This window comes from Microcaecilia unicolor, chromosome 7 (assembly GCF_901765095.1).
Source record: "Microcaecilia unicolor chromosome 7, aMicUni1.1, whole genome shotgun sequence".
Lineage (NCBI taxonomy): Eukaryota > Metazoa > Chordata > Amphibia > Gymnophiona > Siphonopidae > Microcaecilia > Microcaecilia unicolor.
Genome location: NC_044037.1, coordinates 56,353,705 through 56,380,552, shown reverse-complemented (window position 1 = coordinate 56,380,552; position 26,848 = coordinate 56,353,705). Strand labels below are relative to the sequence as shown.

General features: G+C 48.8%; 1 protein-coding gene across 1 annotated transcript in view; it reads right to left on the bottom strand.

Annotated features, from left to right (window-relative positions):
* The window catches only part of LOC115474248 (connector enhancer of kinase suppressor of ras 2-like), a 768,489-nt gene extending 749,709 nt beyond the window's left edge, over nt 1–18,780 (bottom strand). The window contains exon 1 of the mRNA XM_030209634.1: nt 18,717–18,780. Coding sequence (XP_030065494.1) covers nt 18,717–18,780 — 64 coding nt within the window. The remainder of the gene's footprint in view (nt 1–18,716) is intronic.
* Between the last annotated feature and the right edge of the window lie 8,068 nt (nt 18,781–26,848).

The following is a 26,848-nucleotide window of genomic DNA, read 5'->3' as shown; positions in this document are numbered from 1 at the left end:
CTATATTGTAGCTTCATCACATGCCCCCTAGTCCTAGCATTTTGGAAAGCATAAACAGACGCTTCACATCTACCCATTCCACTCCCACTCATTATTTTATAGACCTCTACCATATCTCCCCTCAGCCGCCTTTTCTCCAAGCTGAGAGCCCTAGCCGTTTTAGCCTTCCTCATAGGAAAGTCGTCCCATCCCCTTTATCATTTTCGTTGCCCTTCTCTCTTTTGTTTTGTTTTATTTCTATTTATTACCATGATAGACGAACTAGACAACAACTTTTTTTCCTCCCATAGGTAATAATAGGAGCTATTCAGTCAAATGTGAAAATGGATACAATAAAGACCATCTGTGAATGAGAGAAGTGGTTGAAACGAGTTATTAATGGAAATTAAGATGGGAATCTGCCTCCTGTATGTTCCAAATATCCTCTTTCTACCCTTCTAAATAACGTTTTATGAATTTAACAACACACCAAATAGTGACCAAACATTCCTTTACCTACAGCAGGTACTGTGGGAAGGAAGGTGTTATCCTCCAAGTAGGGATGTGCAGTTGTTTCCTCTGTTGGCAAACTATACCAGGCAGGGTTTCATTTGCCAATGACAGCCCCTGCGCCTTGGCCTATCTCAATCCTTGGTGATTCAGTGATAGGGAGCAATGCTCCATCCTGCCATGCCCAATATGTAGCTGTGACCTTTCACTCTGGTCTTGTGTACCGCTGCAAGACTAGGGTGAAAGTTTGTGACCACCACATTGGATACAGCTGCAAGTGGACATTGCTCCTTCCCTAATATATTCCTGCTGGGCCAACAGGGAAGAGAGGGGAACTGCAGGAAGAGGGCCAGAAAATTTTCAATGTGTATCATCTCCTGTAATAACAAAAGGGGGAGGGACCCCTAATCAAAATGGAAAATTTCCCTAGTTGACATGGGAAATGACACAAATTGAAAATTTTCTAGCTGCACATCACTACCTCTGAGGTTAAAGTCTCATATTATTCTTCTATGGAAAACCAATTATTTATATCTCAAGAAATTGTCAAGTACACTATTGAGTCCTTTAGTGTTTAATGGTCTATGGTTGGCTCCTGTTGGCTTAAAGAAAGTTGGATGCATCTAAGACAGGGGTGGGCAACCACAGTCCTCAAGGGCCACAGCCCATTTGGACTTTCAAGATTTCCATCATGAATATGCATGATATCTATTTGCATACAGTGGAAGCAGTATATTCAAATCAATTTCATGCATATTCATTTTGGAAATCTTGAAAACCTAGCTAGGTTGTGGCCCTCGAGGTCCATGATTGCCCACCCCTGATCTAAGAGGGTTTTTTTAATGGGAAAGAGTTCAGTGTAGCTTTTAGGAATCTACATAATGGTGATCCTTCTTACACACTGCAGATTGCAGTAAATAAATGCAAGTGTTCTTGATAATGTAAGCAAGCAAAATGCATACCTTTAAGTGGATTTTAAAAACACTGCGAACTGGAGCATCCTGGAATTTCATATCTGCTGGATAGAAATCTGATCAGTATCTCTAACACCACTTACAAAACCAAAGCCCTGAGCTGGCTTAGAAGATTCTTAATCAGGTTATGATAGGCAACATGAGAATGCAAGAAGGAATGCAAATCTCTCTCATAAATATTCATTGTGGATATCCCAAGAATCTGACTGACTGGGGTGCCTCCAGGATGAGGTTTGGGAACCACTGCTATAACCTCATGCACTTAAATGAACACAACTCAAAAGGGGTGTGACCAAAGGAGTGGCAGGGGAATTCCTAAATGTTGCACATGGGGTTATAGAATAGCACAATTTTTGCACCAAAATGCCTGGAGTTGGCATCAACATTTACATCAGGTTTCAGCTGGCATAATACTGGATCCCAAATTTTGGTGTGGAAATGGGCTCTAATGCTATTCTATATGCACAGTCCTGAGTACGGTTTACAGAAGAGTGATCCATGCCAATTTGTCCAGTGCCAAAATCTTGGTACCATTTATTGAATGTCCCCCTGAATGTCCAAAAGCATAAACACCTAATACCATGACTGCTGAATTTCCATTTGTCATTTGTAAAAAGTTTTTACATGAAGTTTGAGACTCTTTTATAGGGATGCAATGATGACTTCTGTATTAGTGAAATGTCCACAATGAGAGTTCAAATCTCTTACCCCCAGAAAGTGTCAATCTGCTACCACATGCTTAGCCAATGACGCCACAAGTTTTGCATGAGAATGTGAGAAGTAAGAAGTACTTTCATGCTAATAGGATAAAGGAAACACATTACAGGCCACTATACTAAGTTATGAAAGGGGATGGGACTTGATATACTGCCTTTCTATGGTTTTTGCAACTATATTCAAAGTTGTTTACATAATATATACAGGTACTTATTTGTACCTAGGGCAATGGAGGGTTAAGTGAATCGGGGCAAGAGTCAGGAGTTACAGTGGGAATTAAACCCAGTCCCCCAGGATCAAGTCTGCTGCCTAACCACTAGGCTACTTCTCCTTTACAAATGAGCTAATGTGTGTAACTGTGAACTTTAAAGCACTTACTTGCCATTTTTCCACACATGATTTTCCATTTGCAAAGACATTCACAAAAATATTGTAAATTACTAACAAGCGGAAGAATCATGACAATCAACTCAATAGCAATTTTGACATAGCAAAACTTTGGGGAAATTGCACAACGTGACCATTTCTTGTGAGTTATAGGGGATATGTTGTTAGGCACTCACACCACCACTTCAGCCACTAGACAGTAAACCGCTTTGATTGTAACCACAGAAAGGCAATATATCAAGTCTCATTCCCAGTTCCCATCTAACAGTCACAGAGCATCTGACAATGAACATTAATATATAACCCCAAAGCATACCTCAGATCGCTTCTCTAACCCTTAACCCCCTTTTTTTGCCACTCCGTGAGGCCATCCTGCCCCCCCCCCCCCCAAACTGGCAATCCTCCACACTGTACTCAGCCACTCTGCTAGTCATAGTGAGTTCAGTAAGAAACTCTGTGAATACTCACACTGTGTTCCCGTGTGGCCCATGCTGATGCGGGGCCATGCCTCCACTTATGACAGTAACACTTGCCACCTTCAGAACACCCCAAAATTCTCTTAGACCTTAATGCTTCCCCTTCGGCACATTCGGATACAGGTATCCTAGCCCTACCAGCTGCAACCACCACACATTGCACCCCTGACCCCATCCTCTGAGGAAGAACCTTCCTCTCATCCCCATGATACTAAACCCACCAAGACTAGCTGACCAAGGGAGGGGAGTGTAGGAAGACTCCTCACTCACCTCCCACCCATGCCCTCACTCTAGCCCTACTGCAAAAAACTTCTACTGCTTGACAAATCTCTGAAAACTACTCACAACTTGCCCCTCCCCAAACCAGCAACACTCACCCAATTTGCAAATTCCTACCTCCCCCCCCAGCCCCACTAGTACCCAGTCCCTTCCCTTGCCTCCCTTGCCCTGTTAAATGTGCCTTCATTCCAAGGTGAGGGCTTCTTCCATTTGCAATAAATTATTTGCATAATTTTGTGCAGACCTCAGTTTAGGACATTTGCCTATTGCAAGTTAGAATACTTGCCTCCTAGTGTGTAATGCTTTGCAAGGTAAGCCATCTAAAATTTTATTTTTCTGCAACACCAAATTTCACAAATTACCCAATCAGCCAGACCAAGAGCACAGACCTTCAGGAAGCAGAAGCCATTGACAGATCCCAGTCCCACCATTATAAAGTGTACCTTCGGATAACTCCCCGTCTTTCTCCCAGAAATTTTTTTGCCTATCACAAACCTTGTAATGCAAGCATTTTAATTGCTATTAAGAGTTATCAAATAAAGGTAATTAAAATGGCATTTCATTAAGAGACCAGGTGCATTTGGCTGACTACAGTTGCAGTCTTGTTATGGATTATTAACCATTTGAATTTTTAATTTAGCTAAACACACACAACTTTCAATTGAACAAATCTATATATTTAGACAGGACATGTAGTATACACCACAATATAATTAGCATTGTTAGGTTGAAATTGTTAGGCTTTTCTCATATGAACAGACTTGAATTTTTTGGGTGATTCCACAATGATTCATTCATATCATGGGCCTGATACTCAAGGGATCTAGGCTCCTAACTTTGAGAGTTATGCTCATAGATTGACCTCTTTGAAAATTTACTAGGACTGAGCTCATAAATGGATACTCAAAGTTTCACTAACTCCTAAATTCAAGAGCTTAAGAAGTGGATGGCAAGAAAGGTGGATTTAAGGCTAGGAAAAAAGTTAGGAGCTTAGCACTGATTTTCATGAGTTAGGCAAATGAATGGCAGACAAATTAGTAATATAGTTGAGTGATGGCAGTTAAAGACCTGAATAGTCCATCCAGTCTGTCCAACTGTCACACTCATTATCAATTCATGATTAAATCAGTAATGAATGTAATGTAAAATACTTGATCATGGTCTCTCTTTGTCATTTCTAGGACATAGATCATAGAAGTCTGCCCAGCCCTGTCCTTATGTTCCAACTATTGGAGTCATTTGCGGGACACAGACCGTAAAAGTCTGCCAGCACTGTCCTCAGGTTCCAGCCACTGAAGTTGCTGTTGAAGCCCTTTCCAGTCCATCCTACTACTACTACTACTACTACTACTATTTAGCATTTCTATAGCGCTACAAGGCATACGCAGCGCTGCACAAACATAGAAGAAAGACAGTCCCTGCTCAAAGAGCTTACAATCTAATAGACAAAAAATAAATAAAGTAAGCAAATCAAATCAATTAATGTGAACGGGAAGGAAGAGAGGAGGGTAGGTGGAGGCGAGTGGTTACAAGTGGTTACGAGTCAAAAGCAATGCCAAAGAGGTGGGCTTTCAGTCTAGATTTAAAGGTGGCCAAGGATGGGGCAAGACGTAGGGGCTCGGGAATTTTATTTCAGGCGTAGGGTGCAGCGAGACAGAAGGCGCGAAGTCTGGAGTTGGCAGTAGTGGAGAAGGGAACAGATAAGAAGGATTTATCCATGGAGCGGAGTGCACGGGAAGGGGTGTAGGGATGGACGAGTGTGGAGAGGTACTGGGGAGCAGCAGAGTGAGTACATTTATAGGTTAGTAGAAGAAGTTTGAACAGGATGCGAAAACGGATAGGCAGCCAGTGAAGAGTCTTGAGGAGAGGGGTAGTATGAGTAAAGCGACCCTGGCGGAAGACGAGACGGGCAGCAGAGTTTTGAACCGACTGGAGAGGGGAGAGGTGACTAAGTGGGAGGCCAGCAAGAAGCAGATTGCAGTAGTCTAAACGAGAGGTGACAAGGGTGTGGATGAGGGTTTTGGTAGAGTGCTCGGAAAGAAAGGGGCGGATTGTTACGGATGTTGTAAAGAAAGAAAACGACAGGTCTTGGCAATCTGCTGGATATGAGCAGAGAAGGAGAGAGAAGAGTCAAAGATGACCCCAAGGTTCGAGCTGAGGAGACAGGGAGAATGAGAGAGCCATCAACAGAAATAGAAAACGGGGGGAGTGGGGAGGTGGTTTTGGGGGGGAAACATGAGAAGCTCGGTTTTGGTCATATTTAATTTCAGGTGGCATTGAGACATCCAGACAGCAATGTCAGACAAGCACGCTGAAACTTTGGTTTGGATGCAAGGTGAGATATCAGGGGTAGAAAGGTAGATTTGGGAGTCATCAGCATAGAGATGGTAGGAAAAGCCATGGGATGAGATTAATGAGCCAAGGAAGAAGTGTAGATAGAAAAGAGGAGGGGACCAAGAACAGAACCCTGAGGTACGCCGACAGGCAGAGGGATAGAAGTGGAAGAGGAGCCACCAGAGTGAACACTAAAGGTGCGGAGGGAGAGGTAGGAAGAGAACCAGGAAAGGACAGAGCCCTGGAATCCAAGTGAGGACAGGGTATCGAGAAGTATGCTGTGATCGACAGTGTCAAAAGCAGCGGAAAGATCAAGAAGAATGAGGATGGAATATTGACCTCTGGATTTAGCCAGTAATAGGTCATTGGAGACTTTAGTAAGCGCAGTTTCGGTTGAGTGGAGAGGGCGAAACCAGATTGTAGTGGGTCAAGAATAGCATGTGAGGAAAGAAAATCAAGGCAGCGGTGGTGAACAGCACGCTCAAGTAATTTGGAGAGAAAAGGAAGGAGGGTGATGGGTCGGTAATTAGAGGGACAAGTAGGGTCGAGTGAAGGCTTCTTAAGGAGAGGTGTGACCACAGCATGTTTAAAGGCAGCAGGGACAGTCGCAGTGGAAAGTGAGAGGTTGAGAATGTGACAGATAAAAGGAATAAGAGCAGGAGAGATGGCATTAAGAAGGTGGGTAGGAATGGGATCAGAGGAACAGGTGGTACATTTTGAGGAAGAAAGGAGAAGTGTAGTTTCCTCAATAGTAACTTCAGGAAAGGAGGAAAGGGAATGAGGGGAAGGAGATGAGGGGAACGGACTAGTGGAGGGAGAGGTGGTGAGGTAGAGAAAGCAAGGTTTATCTTTTGAACCTTGTTGTGAAAGAATTCAGCAAGGGTCTGAGGAGATAATGAAGGGGGAGTTGGGGATGGGGCACCTTGAGGAGAGAGGTTCAATGTGGTGAAGATAAGTCGAGGATTAGAGCCGAGAGAGTTGGTCAGTTGGATATAATAATCCTGTTTGGCACGTAAAGAGAGCAGATTGGAAGGAGGTTCAGCATGAACTATAAAGTGTAAGAAATCAGCAAGGGCCCTGTAACAAATCTGCCCGGCACCGCCCTAGTTCATCACGGCTGGAGTCGCCATCTAGGCGTCACTCGACACACCCACACACATGCAGTCATTTAAGTTTAGGGGTTTTTTTTATACCATTCATTTTCTAATTAGAGATCCTCTGGGTTTATCCCATGTCATTTTGAATTCCGTCACCATTTTTGTTTCTACCACCTCCCCCAGGAGGGCATTCCAGGCTTCAACCACCCTCTCTATGGAAAAGCATTCCTGACATTACTCCTAAGTCTAACCACCCTGCAATCTCAATTCATGTCCTCTAGTTTTACCATTTTCCCTTCTCTGGAAAAGAATTGTTTCTATATTAATACCTTTCAAGTATTTACAGTCTGTATCATATCTCCCCTGTCCCTTCTTTCCTCTAGGGTATACATATTCAGGTCTTCCAGTCTCTTCTCATACGTCTTTTGGCACAAACTCCATATCATTTTGTTGCCTTTCTTTGGACTACTTCTAGTCTTTTTACATCCTTAGCAAGATATGGCCTCTTAAACTGAACACTGTACTCCAGGTTTGGCCTCACCAATGACTTGTACAGGGGCATCAACTCCTTTCTATACAAGTCATTGGTGTCATTGATAAGCACAACTTTTAAGCTCCTAAATCACAATGAATTTTCGGGTGAAAATTTATACTCCTAAGGTTAGCACAAAATAGGGTATTGAGAACATAAATTTAGGAGCTCAGCTTTTTTATATAATCAGGGCCCGTATTTTTAAAAGCATTTGCAAGCACTGTGGGAATTTGTACTGTTTACTGTATTCAAATGCACTGAAATTATTTTTTTTTGTTAAATTTGTACCCCGCGCTTTCCCACTCATAGCAGGCTCAATGCGGCTATGAATAAACACAATTAATGAAACTGCAGTATGCCAAATAAATAAAGAACTCAAATGGTTACAGCAAAAGTGTAGAATGTGTTTTACTATTGATCACCTAAGTAGTAAAGTTAAACATTTCCTACTGTTTATGAATTGCCTGTTAAATTGTTTGCTAAAGTAGAGATACAGACATTATTTCTTTGAATGGTGTATACATACAGCCTAATCCAGCCTGAACAGTCTTACAAATCTCTGAGCGCTTTATAGTTTTTCCTTGATTATTCATGATGGATTAAGGACTACTTGTGTTTATTGATACTTGCATAATGCTGAAGGCATTGATCCACTACTGTATATCAGGCTACAGTTCAATTTTTTTGTTTATGTGTTATTTATATTGGTGCATATAGGTAATGAGAAGTACATGGGAATATCAGCTACATCTTAAGATTTGACTGATAATGTACAAAGCATATATATGAGTGTTTGTGTATTTATGTATTTACATAGAAGAGAGAGATTTCACTCAATATTCTCTCTATCCATCTCAAAAACTAGTAGTAAATACATTCTATGAGACCTGAAGATAATTTAATTTGTGGTTTACAACCATTTTGAAATGGTTTTTCAAATGCATTTGGTAACAAATAAATGCTGAATGCAGATTTAATCATTGAGTAGTTGAATAAATCTCTTTAAATAACTTACCAAAGAAGCATTGCAGAAATAGTTTTCTTTTTAGAGCTTTGTGTATAACCTGGCACTTTCCTTACACTCCTTCCACTTCTAATTAAATTGGAAATAGTTTCCAATGGGTTCTTGATGCCATGAGCTTCCATTTATGACCACTCCACCCCATTTTTAGTTTCCTCCTGTTTAGTACAGGTATTCTAGCAATAATCATTACCGAGGGACCTAAGACTGCAGCTCCTTTCAAAGATAATAAATGTCACTTGTCACTAATGGCTGAGAATCCCTGGGAGTGGGGTGGATAGTGGTTCTCAGACCTCTCTTACTGAGCTCACAGTCACTCACATTTTCAAAAATGCACAACAGATATGCATGCGAATATTACTCATGCTTATTAATGTGGATATCCTGAGAACCTGACTGGTTGTGAGGTCAATATGACAAAGTGAGAAACCACCACTGAAGAACCAGCAGCATTTTTCAAAATGTCAGCACTACTCTGAAAATGGAGAGCATTCTGGGCTGGTACAAGGTATTAAATGCCCTATTCAAACTGTCAACTTTAATCCCCAATTAACCATCAAGTCCCTAGTCCTTCTGCCTCCCCTTCCTTCCCCCCCCCCCCCCTGAGATTTTGATAATTAAACTCAACAATTATAATTAGTCCAACATCATCATTCCCAGAATAGTGGGCCCGCAAGCTGGTCTCGACAGGCCCATTTAAACGCGGGTTGGGCCAATCAAGAGGGCGTTGAGGCCGGAAGTAGGCGCAGGGGGGGACAGGGGGTCCACGAGGACAGGGCAGGAGCGTCCCATCGCGTGATTGGAGGCTTTGAAAGAGGCAGCTGGCATGGTAGGATTGAAGGATGCCTATTGGGGAAAGGAGGTGGAAGGGGCGCGGCAAGGAGAGAGTTTAAGGCAGAGGATGATGACGTTTGCAGCATGGCCGGAGCACGGGAGATGTCGGAAGAGGCCTCGGGGGTAGAAGTATCGTTTTGTGTGAGTGGTACGCTGGTAGAGAGCCCGGAGCCAGTGAATGTGGGTGTAGGGGGGGTAGCAGCTGCGGGCCCTCGGAAGTCAAAGGAGCTCACCCAGTCTGCCATTGCAGCTGAGGCTGCATTGGAGGCAGGAAAAAAGAGGGAAAAAAAAAGACATGCCACATTAGCGCAGGCAACCAGGGAAATGAGCACCTGCAAGGGAGGGCAGGAGGTGTTGAGGCGAGGGGGAGTGCAGGGGCTGTACAGAGCAGGGTGGTGGGTCATGGGAGTGCTCGAGGCTCGGGTGCAAGAGTCCTTTATGAGGGGAGTAGGGGAAATGGGGGTAGGAAGCGAGGGCGTCGGTCCCGCTATAGCGGCTGGGTTGGTGGCAGGAGGCTTAGGGGAAGACGGAGGCACAGGCGGAGCCATGGCGGGGTGGGGCCCTTACCACTGGGGTCCGTGGCACCCGTTTGGATTGCCCCCATGGGCGGCACAGGCTGCGTTCCAGTGGGCGGCCCCATGGGCTGGGGTGCCTGCAGCGGGGTGTCTGGAGGGGGCACAGGCGTTGGGGAAGTCAGGTGGGGGTCACGGTGGGCTGGTCCTGCTGCTTCTTCCCCTTTGTTTTTGCAGGTGAGAAGGGAAGCAAACAGTGTAGGATCACGAGCAGCTGGCTGGCCAGAGGAGGAGTATGAGCGGCCCGGGACGTCGACAGCAGGTGGCGCCGGGAGCAGAGTGACGGCGGGTCCGGAACAGGCCTTGCTGAACGTCAAGAGTGTGGCGCAGCCAGATGGACTGGAGGTAGGCGGCCCTGCTGCAGTGGCGTGGACGTCAGCAGCAGGGGCTGGAGAGGTAATAGCGGGTATTCCCAAAAAGGGCGGGGAACTGGGGGGAGGCACAAGCGGAAAAGGAAGGGAAGGAGAGGCAGGGACTCTTCCTCTTCTTCTGTATCCTCTTCTGACTATTCATCGTCCACATCGTCTGCTCTGGGTGAGAGTGGGGGGAGGGGGATGCAGCAGGGGCCTCGGGTGAGGGGGCCAGAGGGCCGCCCGCATTAGTATCCTTGTCAGATAGGTACCACGCTCGTTGCGGAGGCAGATCAGGCACCGGAAGTGCATAGATATATTCCGGCTGCTGGAGGGCAAGGGGCACAGGAAGGGTGAGCGGAGAGATAAGAAGCAGGTGGAAGGGGCGAAGGAACGCAAGGTGGCCAAGACAGTGGTCAATTGGATATGGTCTTTCTTGCGACTGGCTAGCGTATGGGGGCAGCGAGACCATGGGCAGTATGGCCTGTTGCTGGCATATGCGGACTCCGTGTTAGACGCGTTTCAGCATTTCGGGGGTTGGGCTTGGTTGAATTACTGTCTTGTCTTGGAAAGAAAGTGAGCCCTTAGGTCCTGTAAGGCCCCGAAGGACCTCAGAGGACAGCCGTGCAACCCCAAGTCTTCACCCGCGGCGACCGCCGTTCACCGAGGGTTGAGCCCCCAGCTGCAGGCGGCCAACGGGACTTCCGGAACCGCGGGGTTGACGGGCTGACCCAGCACTGGAACCGGGAGCAGAGGGAGCAGGTGGAAAGTCAGAGAAGTCCAGGAACAGGCAGCAGGTCGAGGTAGGCGGCTAACAGAGTCGTCCAAAAACAGGCAACAAATCAGGGCAGGCAGCTATCAGGGTAGTCCAGTAACAGTCCAAAGGTCAAACCAGGAAAACAAGGAAATGCACAGAGAACAGGAGCACAAGAAGACTGGCCTCGGGAAACAGAACCTGAAGCAATGTTCTGATTCAGCCCCGCTCCTTAAATACTGTCAGCATTCAGCCACCCAGCCCCAGCCGACATGGCCGGCCAATCGGAACCCAGCTACCGAAGAGATCCCTCTGATTGGTTCCGTCCGGCCTCTCAGGCGGAGCTACAGCACCGGCATCCCAATCTGGTCCCTTTGAGGCGGAGCTTTGGGTTCCCGTGCCCGAAAATGGAGAAGACACCGGCCATCGCGTCTCAGCGCCATCTTCCCTGCAAGTGCAAGCGCGGACTCCATAGCCGGCGAGTGAGAGCCTGGAAGTCGCGATCGCTGGCCTACGGGCCCGGACGCAGACAGGGCGGCTATCGCCGGGACGGGTCCTGGCTTTTGGCCGCGGTTCTAAAATGGCCGGCCATCGCCGCAAGGAATACCGGCTCGGCCCCGACTGTACTCGAGATAGCCGGCCATCCGGGGAACCGTCGGGTAAGTCCTCCCTGGCTGCAGAACTTTCCTCCCGGCCCTTGCTTCCTGCAGAGGAGCAGCCTGAGGGAGCGAAGGATGTGACAATTACGACAAAGACTTTCAGGACAAGATGGAAGATAACTTGCACATGACATGGGGGACGCAGGATGTCAATCTGTGGTTGGTTCACATGGCCCCTCGACCTGCGGGGGCAGGGGGGCAGGGAAGGGGGGTCCTATAGACGCCAGCGAGTAGGTCCTTTCAAGGAGCAGGCAGAGGGGAGGGCGGAGCTGCAGGGGCCGGGCTTGGTGCGTCAGCTGAGGTCTGTTGGCGATTTAACCGAGCAGCCTGCCTTTTCCCAGACTGCAAATTTTGTCACGCCTGCTCCGCAAGCGGGCAAGGGCATGCGGCGGTTAAATGCCCCCAAGAAGGGAGCGGGGGTGCACCCCTCGCTAAGCAGTAGATGGTTGGAATGAGCCCCCACGCCAGTGAGGGTTGATGCGATGCTGCCATGGCTCCATCGATACCCAGTGCGTAGGGTGGCGGAAACGATTGAGCACGGTTTTAGGGACAGGTTTATTATTCCTTACCGGGGGCGGGTGGTTACCAAGTGGGTTCGGAACTCTGTGTTAGTCATGAGGGAGAGAGAGGTGGTGCGGAGCAAATTGGATGAAGAGTTACGGTTGTACAGGATAGCCGGTCCGTTTGTAGATCCCCCCTTCTGTCCTTTCAAGCTCTCCCCGTTGGCAGTGATCCCTAAGAAAGCGCTGGGGAAGTTCCACCTAATACACAATCTATCTTACCCAGAGGGCAGTTCGGTGAATGCGGGCATCCCAAAAGACAGCTGTTCGGTGCAGTATACCTCGTTTGCGCGGTATGGCTGGTGCGACAGTGTGGTGTGGGAGCGCAGTTGGCAAAGGTGGATATTGAGGCGGCCTTCCGGCTGCTTCCGGTACATCCGTCCGCTTTTCCATTGTTAGGTTTCCATTTTGACGGGGCCTTTTATTTTGACCGATGCTTGCCAATGGGGTGTTCGGTCTCCTGCTCAAATTTCGAGAGTTTTAGTTCGTTTGTGCACTGGGTGACTGCTCTGAGGGCAGGAGTAGATACAATAGTGCATTATTTGGATGATTTCTTATTTATCGAAGCACGGCGAACAGGGGTATGTGGTTGGTTGTTGGATGTATTTATGAAAGCGGCAGCGGAGATCGGCATACTGTTGGCCTCGGACAAAACGGAGGGCCCAGTTTCAGTTCTGACGTTCTTAGGCACCGAGATCGATACAGAGCAGATGGTGACTAGATTGCCGCAAGAGAAGGTACTGCAGTTGGAGGGGCAGATTGTGGGGGTGTTGCAGGCTCGAAAGTCCACGTTGGTGGACATTCAGGCATTAGTTGGAAGCTTAAATTTTGCTTGCAGGGTGTTACCGATGGGGCAGGTGTTTTTGAGGCGCCTGGCGGCGGCGACATCTAAGTTGTCGCAGCCGCATCACCATGTCCGCTTATCGGTGGGTGTGCGCAGGGATTTATGGATGTGGCTGGAATTCTTGTCGGCATTCAATGGCACGTTAGTGATCCAGAGCGAGGTAGTGTCTAACGTTGACCTCAAACTCTTTATGGATGTGGCGGGGGCTCTGGTTTTGGGGTGTACTGTGCGGGCGCATGGTGTGTAGCTCCGTGGCCGGACAGCTGGGTGATGGCAGGGCTCTCAAAAAATATCACCTGTGAGTTATGGCCCGGTAGGCTGCGGAATAAAAATATTTTGGTATGGTGTGACACCAAGGGGTGGTGGAGGTGATGAACAGAAAGCGCGTTGTTTGTCAGTGAACTCTCTGCTACAGGAATTGGTGTTGCGTTGTTTACACTTCAATGTGCATTTATGCGCGCAACACGTGCCGGGGCTGGAGAATCGAGTAGCTGATGCGCTTTCTCGCTTTCAATTTCAGACTTTCCGGGCCTTCGCACTGGAGGCGGATCGGGAGGGGCAGCAGATGCCGGAGCAGCTTTGACAACTCGAAGACCAGAGGTGTGGAAGATGCTGAAGGCCTCAGTAGCGCCAGCCACTTGGACAGCCTATGTGGGTGGCTACGCTAGAGTGGCGGGTTTTCTGCGAAGCGAGGGCTGGTCTGAGGGCCGGGTTCAGATGAGCTCCTAGTCGCATACATCGCGAATGTCACGATGCTAGGGAGCTTGCGCAGTGCGGTTTGGCAGCACTTGGCAGGTTTCATATTCTTCAGCAAGGCATTCGGGTGAAAGCCATCCTGGTTCCCGTTTTTTGGTTGGGAGCGCGTTGAAAGGTTGAGGTCGGGCTACCCCATCGGTAGGGGATGCGCACCAGCCTATCACTCACGGCCTGCTAGGGTGCTTGTTGGAGGTGGTGGGGTGAGTGACTAGGTCGGGTTTTGAAGCAAAGCTCTTTAAAGCGGCTTTTGCATTGGCATTCTATGGGGCTTTCCGGGTGGGGGAGCTGGTGGAGCGAAGCAGATCAACAGCGGAGTGTTCTGGCTTGCTGCGCGCGAATGTGGGCATACAGAGACGGGTGCTACGCATTAAGCTGCTGCGTTCTAAAATGGATCAAAGGGGGGTGGGCAGCACTATTCTGTTGAGAGAGGTGCCAGGCATGGACTACTGTCCAGTCGCCTTGTTGGAGGCCTACTTGGTGGTCAGGCCCACGGGTCCGTTATCCCTTCTGGTGCATGCGGACGGTGCGGTATTGATGAGATATCAATTTGCGGCAGTGTTACATGTCTCGTCGATGCTGGGGAAAATCCTGGGCAATTTGGCACGCATTCTTTCCGAATCGAGGCAGCGACCGGCGCCAATCAAGCGGGGCTGGGAGCAGATGCCATTGGAAATATTGGCCGATGGGCATCTGGGGCTATATCAGGCCCTCGTGAGGAGGGGGGGCGCACTGGACAGGCGTAGGTCAATTGGGGAATTTATGATGTTGGGTTGCGGGGGCTAGCAACCATTTTGGGGGGGGGGGGGTTAAAGATGTCTGTATGCCAATCTTGCCTGTTTGTATGTTGTCGGTGGCCCTTCCCTCTGTCAATGCAGGTGGCGCCGCCTGTTTGGTGTGGATAATCGGGCACGCCTTTGTACACTGGGCTGGTGTCCGGGCGGCGCAGAGTCCCGGCGGGATACACATGGGATTGGCGCAACATGGGATTCAAATATCTTGGTGGGGCCAACGAGGAATGCAGTGGAGTCAGCTCACGCCTCTGCTATATCGGCTGCAGGGTAGACATCGCCACCCTCAGTTGTTGCTGCTTCACCTGGGGGGCAACGATGTAGATGAATGGACAGGGAAGAGGCTGATTGACACCGTGAAAGATATCTTACGCTTGGTTATGGCCTGTATCTATATACAAGGGTGGTGTGGTCTGATATTATCCCCAGGCCTGCCTGCCTACCGGCCCGCAAGTGGCAGCGGGGATTGAGTAAGGTAAACCGGCAGGTGGGTTTATGGGTTATGGCCAGAGGGGGATTCCAAATTAAGCATGAATGGGTGGACACTTTGTGTGCGGGACTCTTTGCAAGGGACCAGGTGCACTTGTCCGCGGTGGGATTGGATTTGTTTTTGTTAGATATTCAAGAATGTTTGGAGTTAAATTGTGGGGCTAGGCTGGGGTAGGCCGCAGCTTTCTTTGGGGGGGGGGTGGAGGGCCTAGCAGGTACAAGGCCTTCCCCCTGTGGCAAAAAGAACACAACAAACCTGAGCTACAGGAGGTATGGCTCATGGGGCTGAGCCAGGGCTTGAAAGGTGGGGCGGCGACCCGGGAGACATGTGTGGAGGTCCACACGGAGCAGGGTTCTTGCTGTGAAGGTGGAGCCTAGAAGATTGCCGTTTTGCTGACATGGCAAACGGTGGAAGGGGGGCCATGGTTGGCGTTAAGCCTGGACATATTTAGCTCGGGCCAAAGGGGGCTGTTGGTTGTTCAAGTTAATGAAGTTGAATTGTTAATAAAGCAAGCTGCGGTCTATGTTACCCAATACTGGTTATCAAGTGAGTTATTGCAAGGGGGTTTGGGTAAGTGGTGGGGGTCGTTGGGGTCGAACGGGTCCCGGCTCCAAGATTTATAGTGGGCCCGAGAGCTGGTCTCGACAGGCCCGTTTAAACGCGGTTTGGGCCCGTTCAAGAGGGCGTTGAGGCCGGAAGTAGGTGCAGGGTGGGGGATAGGGGGTCCACGGGGACAGGGCAGGAGTGTCCCATCGCGTGATTGGAGGCTTTGAAAGAGGCAGCTGGCATGGTAGGATCAAAGGATGCTTATTGGGGGAAAGGAGGTGGAGGGGCAGGGCAAGGAGAGAGTTTAAGGCAGAGGGTGGTGACATAGTGAGGGCAGTCTGGCGATCCGCGGAGGTGTTTGCCCACCCTCACGCGGGGGTCAGGGGTGAGGGAACGGATTCCCTTCTTGTGTTTTTCAGGTGAAAGGCAAGGGCTGTCACAGTGGCAAAAAGAACACAACAAACCCAAGCTACAGGAGGTATGGCTCATTGGGGGATTCTGTTCTTGTGTTTTTCAGGTGAAAGGCAAGGGCTGTCGCAGTGGCAAAAAGAACACAATAAACCCGAGCTACAGGAGGCATGGCTCATGGGGGCTGAGCCAGGGCTTGAAAGGCGGGTCGGCAACCCAGGAGACATGTGTGGAGGTCCACGTGGAGCAGGGTTCTTGCTGTGAAGGCGGAACCTGAAAGATTGCTGTTTTGTTGACAAGGCGAACGGTGGAAGGGGGGCCATGGTTGGCGTTAAGCCTGGACATATGTAGCTGCTGGTTGTTCAAGTTAATGAAGTTGAATTGTTAATAAAGCAAGCTGCAGCCTATGTTACCCAATACTGGTTATCAAGTGAGTTATTGCAAGGGGGTTCGGGTAAGTGGTGGGGGACAGGGGGTGGGGGTCATTGGGGTCGAACAGGTCCCAGCTCCAAGGTTTATAATCCTACACAAAATGGACATCATTCTTTGTTTTATATATATTTACATAATGAGGACATTTTCCAAAAACCATGTTTCCAGCTTTCAAAACTGCCCAATCCTCCTTGTTCATGTGTAAAAGTCGATGCTGGTGGTTCTTTGTGTTTCTATGGCTGTCAGGACCTGTTGTTTTGCTTTGAATGTAGCTGCTCCTTGACACCTCCAAAAGATGCTGCATTAGGCAATCACCTAATTCACCTGATGGTTAAAGCCAGCCCTGAGTGCAGTGATGCATCAGGGCACTTTGACCTTCCAGATGAGAGTGGTTCCACCTACTCAACAGCTTTCAAAGTAGTTGATATCAAGGAGGAATTGCTAGTTATCAAGAGCCAAAACAAACACCTGAAAGTCATAGTAGCACTTTCTTTACAGCGCTTCTCAACACATGGCTTCATATGTGGAACAAACATCACACATGATTCTCAATTAGATAAAAACCTACAGAAATTCACATGTGTTATGCTACATGTATGTGGCAGACATGCCTTTCTGTAGTCCTAAAGTAGGCTTTATTATCATTGTTCAATCCTGACACATTTATAACTAATTAAAATATCTCCTGTGCAAAAAAAAACAAAAAAAAACAAAGCATTGCTAACATCTTTAATTGCAAACAATCATGTAATATGTATTACATAGCTAGATAAATACAGACATATTTTGCCCTACCAAATCCTAAGTGAACATAACATTTTTCTCTATACATGAGGCATTTGAGGAATAACACTAAGAAATTGCCAATAACACAAAAATAATAAAATTTAGTGTACTATAAAAGTAATAACCACTCATGGTGGGATTTCTAGCAGTAGTGCAGGTTGTTCACAGTGGTTCCTAAGAATGCTTTGAAATCAACCAAGTACAGTACTTTTTAAATTAGCATTTTCTCATCAGTTGTAGTATGCATTACTTCTGCCTGTACATTTGTATAAAAATACCATCTCATGCAAATTCAGAATGAAATCATTGTCTATTTCTGTGTCACTGAACCTTTCCTGTAAGGGGCTATTCAGTGTTTTATTTCAATCAGTGCTGTTGGATGTAGATATCTATCATATCTAGCAATTTTAAAAATTTCTCTCGGAGGATCTGTTTGGACTAATGACAACCATTCCCTTCTCACAACTGACAGAAAGCTCATCTCAAACATTTGCCCAGTAGCTGATCTCATTAAAGCAATCAAACCTATATACTGTTTTTAAGTGTTATTACATTAGCTAATTCCCAGTTATTAAGTTCCACAAATATTTTAAACACTAATGAAATCCAAACTTATCTTCTAGTCATGACGACATCTGAAGGGATTGTACAGGAGAAAATGTGCACACTTTTTAGCCCCATACTTTATGGAAAGTAAATTATTTTATGCAACGTTCTACTATGGCACCAGTCTCTCTCTAGTAATATGCAAGTAATGCACGCATTCATAAACCATCTCTATTTTCCTCAATATACTGTTGCAGAAATGCTTAAATTGCAAAAATAATTGTTCATTTGGAGATGCTGGAAATCATCTGCTAAGGAAAAACATGTTGGGAGTATTTTATCAAAGATACTGTAACAAAACGTAAGCCTTCTTTCATCCGGAGCTTATTTAACACAGCACAGGATGAGAGAGGAAAGCCTTTCAACATTTATCTGTGCAGGAACACTCATTCCTATTGAGTTGTATCTCCAAGAGTTGCCCCCGTGATGCCTGTGCTCGGCGCAGCCCTTTTCAGCTCCTATAGCGTGCTCCATATATGGCAAAAATGGTACTGTCCAAGGTGCTAGAGCTTGTTAGACAATGTGTGCACATACAAAAAAAGAGGCACCTACCTTCCAAGCTAATGCAGGGAGACTCACCGCAACATCAACCTGCCATTGCCTTAATTCAATCCCATAATTCAAACACCTGCTGTAACACTCATTCCCCACGCATTGTTCTAAAACTATGTCCAAGTATTGCATGCATGCCTAACCACTGCATCACATCACTTGATTTCAGGAAACAGATGCAATCAGGGCACGATAAAGCAAACCTAGGGTCCCCATAAAAAAAAAGGCAGAAGGAGTCTTACTGAACTACTCAATAGTTCTGCCTGTATATGTCCACAACTGCATTATACCAGTACTACTTCCTCAGCACCAGTTCCAACCTGATGTTGCTCAGTTTCCACCGTGTGCGTTCATATTTTAGAGAAGTACTATATGATACAACAAACACTGTAGACCTTTAGAACCTATATAATAACACATTTCAAGTGCAAACAGCCAAATCGCAATGAAAGATATTATTATATTGATCATACCTTTCATCCAGTCTACCACTTGCTTGGGCATCCATTTGCTAATAGGTTCCATAACAAGAGCCATCATTAGATCACTTTATCATTCACACTGAGATCAGAGAAGAAGGGAAAATAAATTTCTCAGAGCATGGCTGGGATGCGAGAGCTGTAAGGATCTTACAGTGCAGTCCAAAGACGAGATGATGCTTTGTCCCCTCAGGTTCCTCCTGCACTGATTCAGTAATGTATAAAATTACACAGCTAGCTCAGCTCTAGCACCTCCCCCACTGCACTCAGCCTGCAACACACTGAAGCTCACTGAATCAGGAAATGGTGCAGTATGTATATACACTCACTTACAACAAGGCTGTAGCCAATGATGTTCTGATTACACTAACAGCAGTATAAAATTCTAGCCAACAGAGCACAATCCCAGCTCGTGCCAAGAAAAGCACAGCCCTGTCTACTCTTAATCAGATGGGGGAATCTCCCGTCAGAAAAAATATGACTGTTGTAATGAATAAATTGCTATGGTTTTATATTAGGTCACTGGAAACATACTATCATGTAAAAAATGGGAAAACAATGCCATCCTGTCCTCTGACATTAGAAAAAAAAATAGCACATTTATCCCAGTACTAAAACTGGGAGGGGAGGGGGAATCCAAAACAAATTAAAAGGTGGGTAAAATTTCGGATGAGAGTCCTAATTTATTCTATATAACTTCTACATTTCATCTGGGAGAAGTAAAAATTGCAATGTTCATGTCCCGTTCCTCTCCCAGCTCCCTTGAAATACAGGACACTTGACAATAAAAGCGGAGAAGCTGAGCTTGCACAAGTGAAATGAAACTGGAGCGTGCCTTTTAAAAGAAAGAACATCTACAATCTCCGTTGTAAGTACGTCTGTCATCCAGAGGGCGCCACCACAGAAAACAGTAAAAAGGGAGAGTTTGGGAAAGGAATGCAAACAAGAATTTCTTTTTCCAGCTTGCTGCTTTCATGGGGAAATAAAACTCTTCGGATCTGCATTTATAGAAATATTACAAGTTGGAAGTAAAATCTGTTTCCCTTGCAGACTTGTGAAAATGCATCGTGTTGAAAACAGAGGCTCTAGTTTCCACTGCTTCTTAAACTGAAGGAAGCTGAAGGAATGCTGAAGTAGGTAACAGAGCTTAAAGTATTTGTTGAGAGGGGAGTCAGGGAGGCTTTTGAGCCGTGGAGGATCGCAACTGCTCCCACACACTGCACTCGCTTCATCCAACGTCTCTCCCACCAGTCCAGAAAATTCAGCGGCTCCTGAGGAGGAATCGTGTATAGGTTTCCCAGCACTACTCCTGTTGGTATTTTGGCAAAGGTCCAAAACTCAAGAATAGTTGCTTATCTTTTAAATAATTTTTTTGCCAGTTGTGTATGTGTATTATCCCTGATGCAGCCAGTTTGGGCGAATCGTGGCCACATTGGGCACAATTATATTTACAGACTTGGGTTTGGACTTTTTGGTGCTATTTTTATGCTTTCATCAGACTACACACATTCTACTGATTTCCACAGCATATGTACTTTTAACTAGATTAATATGAAATATTCTCAGGAATAAGGAAGTGCAGGTTAGTGAAATGTCTAGGGGGTCCAAGAGCTTGTCTCTAAGGGCCCAATTAAACGAGGGCTAGGCCCGTTCTGGAAAGCTCTAGGGACTGGGCAGCAGGAGGGGGAGGGGTTAGCGGGGGCACCGTCCACACGGCGTGGGGTAGGCGTTTCCCGAGGTGATTGATTGATTTGAAGGAAGGGGCGGCTCAGGGTGGCTAGGGGACTGAGCATTGGAGGAGAGGGTGGTCAGGGGGTGGGGCGAGGCGAGGATAAGGATGAAGAGGGGGTTGAATGTTCAGGGCGGTCCTGCTGATCCTCGGAGGTGGTTGCAGCATGACGACAGGAGAGAGAGAAGCGAGAGAGGAGGTCGGGGGCAGAGTTGTCCTTTTATGCCAGCGATTCATTAGAAGGGAGCCCTGAGCAAGTGAGTATGGCAGGGGAGGAGGCGCCTGTGGGCCCTAGGCGATCTAGGGAAATTGCACGGACTGCTATAGCAGCAGAAGCTGCAGGGGCTATGGGTAAAAAATGGAACAAGAAAACGTGGTATCTCACTCGGGCAGGCGTGGAGTGGGGAGGTCTGGAGAGGGGGAGTCGCGGGAGGGTACGGATTCAGTGCAGGCTGTGACAGGGGCGCAGCGAGCAAGTTTGGTAGGTGTGGAGGGTCAGTTGGAGGGGGGCTTGTACAGGCTCAAAGGGTGGGTAGACAGAGAGAGGGCGGTGTTGCGTAGGGCGGTGCTGGGATTGAAGCAACGTCAGGGCTGCAGGTGGGTGCGCACATGGCGGGGGGAGGCAGCCTGGTAAGCGGGGCCGCGAGTGTGGGACTCCCCGTGTCTGCGGTCCCGGGGCCAGGAGTTTTCAGTGAGGGCTTCCCCTCCGGTGTGGCGGGGGCCAGTATGGGGTGGGGTCCCTATCAGTGGGGAGCTTGGCCTTCGTTCGGGTTCCCCCGTGGGCCACGCAGGCCGCATTTCTGTGGGTGGCCCCGTGGTCGGGACCCCCTGCTGCGGCTGATACAAGGTGGGTGTCCCCAGGGGGAGGGGGTATGGTGGCACGTGAGACAGGGTGGGGCACCAGATGGGCCGGTTCTGCTGCTTCCCCCCTTTGTCGTTGCAGGTGCGCAGTGCAGTGGATGGCAATGGATCCCAGAGGACAGACCGGGTGGAGCAGAATTGGGAGCACCCCTCGACGTCAGCAGCGGGAGACGATGCGAGCAGCAGAATGACGGATGCGGCACAGTCGGGCAGAGTAGCGGGACATGGCCCAGCAGCAGTAACGACGTCGGTGCCCGGTGCCGGTGAAACGGGAGCTGGTAATAGAGTGCGCTCTCCTGAGGGGCGGGGCAGGGGCAAGCAGTGCAATCGGAGGGGAAGGGGCAAGCAGGGTAGGGATTCTTCCTCGTCTTCTGTCTCCTCCTCTTCTGCATCTCCTTCCTCCTCCTCTTCTTCCTGTAGGGGGGCGGTGGAGTCGAGGGCGGACCTGGCAATGTTGGCAGGGGAGGGCTCGAGGGGGCCACCGGCTCTGGTGGCATTGTCTGAGCTATGGGAGCAGGTCCCGCGCTCGTTGAGGAGGATTAGGCAGCGGAGGTGCATAGACATATTTCATTTATTGGAGAGTAGGAAGCGGCGAAAGAGTAAGAAAGGCGACAAGAAACGGTTTGAAAGTACGAAGGAGCGCAAGGTCGCCAAGACAGTAGTCAATTGGATGCGTTCCCTTTTGCGCCTGGCTAGTGTCTGGGGCCGGGGGGGACCCAGGTCAGTATGGCCTGTTGCTAGCATATGCGGATTGCGTTTTGGATGCATTTCTGCGCTTTGGCAGTTGGGCTTGGTTGAACTACGATGAAGCCTTTCAAGTTAAGATGGAGGAGAACCTACATATGATTTGGGGGACACAGGATATTAACCTGTGGCTGGTTCATATGGCTCCTCGCCCTGCAGCGGCCGGGGGGATGGGACATGGGGGGATCCTTCCGGCGGTGAGGGCGCGGCCCTTTTGAGCCGCGGGTAGGGGAGAGAGTGGGGCAGCGGGGAGCAGGCCCAATGCACCTTCGGATGTCTGTTGGCGTTTCAACAGAGCGGCATGCCTGTTCCCGGACTGTAAGTTTTGGCACGCCTGTTCCGCATGCGGGCAGGGGCATGCCGCAGTCAAATGTCCAAAAAGAGGAGTGGGGGGTTCCGCGGGGGCCAAGCAGTAATTTGTCGGAGCATGCTCCCATGCCGGTGCGGATCGATGCGATGCTACCATGGCTCCATCGATACCCGGCGCGTAGGGCGGCAGAGATGCTGAGGAGGGGCTTTACCGAGGGGTTTCTGATTCTGTACCAGGGACCGGTGAGATCTAATTGGGTTCGGAACTCAATGGTGGTCTCATGGTTCGGAGAGGTGGTATTCAGGAAATTGGGGGAGGAGCTACGCCTGGGTCAAATCGTGGGTCCTTTTGTTGACCCCCCCCCCCTTTTGTCCTTTTATGATCTCCCCGTTGGCGGTGATTCCAAAAAAAACGTCGGGACAATTCTGCCTCATCCATAACCTTTCCTACCCAGTGAGCAATTCAGTGAATGCAGGCATCCCAAAAGACTGCTGTTCGGTGCAGTATACTTCGTTTGACTGTGCAGTGCGGCTAGTGTGGCGGTGCGGTGTCGGGGCACGGTTGGCAAAGGTGGATATTGAGGTGGCCTTTCGGCTCCTGCCAGTCCACCCATCCACGTTTCCGTTGCTGGGGTTTCATTTTGACGGAGCCTTTTATTATGATTGATGCTTACCGATAGGCTGTTCAGTGTCATGTGCCTATTTCGAGCGTTTCAGCTCCTGCGTGCATTGGGTGACCGCGCAGAGAGCGGGGTTGCATACTCTAGTGCATTACCTGGACGATTTCCTGTTCATTGGGACGGCAGCGGGGGGGGGGGGGGGGAATGCGGTCGGTTGCTGGCAGTCTTTCAGGAGGTGGTGGCGGAATTTGGTATCCCGCTGGCCTCGGACAAAACAGAAGGCCCTGTTTCGGTCCTGACGTTCTTGGATATTGAGATTGATACAGAGCAGATGGTGACTCGCTTGCCGCAGGAGAAGGTGGGGCAGTTGGTGGGGCAGATTTCGGGGGTATTACAGGCCAGAAAGCCCACCTTGGGCGCCATCCAGTCTTTATTGGGAAGTTTAAATTTTGCGTGTAGAGTGATCCCGATGGGGCGGGCGTTCTCGCAGCATTTGGCAGTGGCGACTTCGGGTGTTTTACAGCCGTATCATCACATCCGTTTATCTGTGGAGGTCTGCAGTGATTTGCGGATGTGGCTGGAGTTCCTGTCAGTGTTCAACGGTACATTAGCGCTTCGGAGCGCGGAGGTGTCAAATGTGGATCTTGAATTGTTTACAGATGCGGCGGGGGGTTTGGGCTTTGGAGTATACTGTGCGGGCACCTGGTGCGCTGCACTGTGGCCGGACAGTTGGGTGGTGTCGGAGATTACCAGGAACACCTTTTTGGAGCTCTTTCCATTGGTGGTAGCGTGTGAGTTGTGGCCTGATCAGCTGCGGAACAAGAGTATATTGGTGTGGTGTGATAATCAAAGAGTGGTGGCGGTCGTGAATAAACAGACAGCGCAACATATCTACCGTATGATAATATTTCCTCGATGGCTGTACATCATGCAGGCCCTCCCGATAAGACTGTTGAGGAAAGACTTAGTAGCGTTGAGGAGGTTAGTGGTAACTTTTTGTTGGGCAGGCAAGAAGCCAAAGATGAGATGGCGACACCTGGTGGGGGCTCAGAGAGAGGGGGGGCTGGGGCTTCCTGACATGCGGGAATACAACCAAGCCTGTTTGCTGCGCCATTTACGGGACTGGATCCTGGGTACCAATACTTATACGGATGTGGTAATGGAGAGGGCGTACTTTTACCCAGGGCACCTGAACTATTTGTTACATGCAAACAAGAAACAACTCCCGGGGGGGGGTCCGAAGTAGCCTGCTCCTAGAGCCTTTGAGGTCGGGGTGGAGGGACTTGTTGAGGAAGTGGGGACAAGATCCGACTACGAGTATATTTTTGCCATTGCAGGGAAATGATGACTTTCCGCCCGGCAGGGACAATGTAATATTCAAGCAGCTAAAAGATAAGGGCATAACGCTGTTAGAGAACTTTATACAAGCAGATGGAACATTAATGGCAGCAACTGAATTCCTGCAATTCACACAGGGGGGGCCGATGGCGATTCTGGCATATTACCAAGTGGCTCATTATGTGAAAAGCCTTAGACGGGAGAGCCTTTCTTTGAACTTTGGGGGGGAACTGAGGAAATTTTTAGAGGGTGATGCAGCTGGGCAAATCTCGGTGTCCTGGTTCCGCAAGGAATTGGGGAAGGGGCAACCTGAGAGATGGGTACAGGAGGTGGCAATGCGATGGAGTCAAGAGGCGCTGAAACCAATATCGGAATCCCTCATAAGAAAGGCACTAGTAGGGGTCTCACAGATCATACACAGCGCAGAGCTCCAGGAGTGTCACTTTAGAACAGTACACAGAGCATACTTCTCCCAGGGGCAAGCATACCATGCTGGAGTCGTAGAAACTGATAAATGTCTAAAATGTACACAGACAGGTGCAACATTTATGCACTGCTTATGGCAGTGTAGAGCTATCCAAGCCTTCTGGAAAACCATAGCCCGATTTCTGAGTAGGATTTTGGGATTCACGGTTACCCTTACTTTTGAAAGAATGATGTTCACTATCATTAGCCGTTGGGGATCAGGTACACAAGGGGAAAGAATGTTTCTTAGCAAGTCCTGCGTAGTGGGGAAAAAATGCATCCTTAACCATTGGACAACGGAGGATGCCCCCTCCTATTGATATTGGAGGAATAAGATACATCAATTAATGTTATTTGAAGCAAGAGGGGCGAGCCTCACACCCAAGAGACAGAGAAAATTCTTGGCAATCTGGATACAATACTTAAATATTTTATCACCCAGGGCACGCAGTCAAGTAATGAATCGGCTCCCTTGGGGGCGCACAGGGTGAAGAGCATCTCGGGAATGGGTTACATTAACAGGATGTGGGGGGGGGGGGGTATTGGGGCGGGGGGTATTGGGGCGGGGGGGGGGGGGGAAGATAGGGAGTAGTTTGTTATAAAACAAAAAAAAAGTTTTTGATGATGGAAATTAGAATTGTTGTTCCTTAATGGAAAGTTCTGATAATAGCATGAATGTTTTTGTTGAACACAGAATGTATTTTTCAGTTGAATATCATCAATAAAAAAATATTGAAAAAAAAAAAAACAGACAGCGCATTGTTTGCTGGTCCACTCCTTGATTCGGGAGTTGGTGCTGCATTGTTTGCGTTTGAATGTGCATTTGCGGGCTCAGCATGTACCAGGAATGGAAAATCGAGTTGCTGATGCGCTCTCTCGCTTTCAATTTCAGACCTTCTGTGCACTAGTGCCAGAGGCAGATCAGGACGGGCAGCAGATGCTGGAGCAGCTTTGGCGACTCGGAGACCGGAGGTGTGGAAGATGCTGAGCAGTAGCGTAGCCAGAGTTCAATTTTTAGATGGGCCTGGAGGTAGACTGGGTGGGCAAGGGCCTCGCATTTCCTCTCCACCTGCTTCCCTCCTCCGCCCCCAACTGAACTGTTTCAAATTTTTACTGCCCTGAAGCTCCGTTCTCCCTCCGGCACCGGCGATTCTCATCATAGTCAGCCTTCTGCCAACGTGCGTCGTCGGGGCCTCTCCTCAGGCGCGCGCCCCAGCTTTGCGGAAAACAGGAAGTTGCAGAGTAGGCGGGACGTGCCTGAGGAGAAGGCCCGACGATGCATGCTGGTAGAAGACTGACTATGGAATCGCCGGTGCTGGAGGGAGAACGGTGCTTCAGGGCAGTAAAAGTGAGCAGACCACGCGGACGGGGAGAGCAGGCAGAAGAGGCAGGAAAAGATTGGAGCCTCACTTGGGAGAGCTACGCCAGTGGTTGGGTTGGGGCTAGTTAGGGTGGGCGGGCCTGGAGCAAAAGTGGATGGGTCTGGGCCTGTCCAGGCCCGCCCGTGGCTACGCTCCTGATGCTAGGGCCTTTGTAGCGCCGGCTACGTGGTCAGCCTATGTCTGTGGCTGTGAAAGGGTGACTGGCTTTCTGAAGGGCAAGGGATGGGCGGAGGGGCGGGCTTCTGACGAGCTGCTAGCGGTGTATATCACGGCAGCAAAAGGGCAAGGGTGTTCACGCAGTGCAGTTCATAGGCATTTGGCGGGATTTGCATTTTTCAGTAAGGCATTTGGTTGGGGTCAACCGAGTTCCCATTTCTTGGTTGGGAGTGCCTTAAAAGGGATGGGGCAGGGTGGTCCCGGCAGTGGGGGACGGGCGCTGGCTGATCACTCACAGCTTGCTAGTGAACCTGCTGGAGGTTCTGGAGCGGGTGACTCGGTCAGGCTTCAAAGCGCGGTTATTCCAAGCAGCCTTTGCTTTGGCCTTCTATGGAGCTTTTCGGGTAGGGGAGTTGGTGGAACGGTGTTGGGCAGTGGTGGCCTTTACTGGCCTCTTGCGTGAGCATGTCTGCATACTGCGCGGAGTGTTGCTTATCAAGCTGTTACGGTAAAAAACGGTCA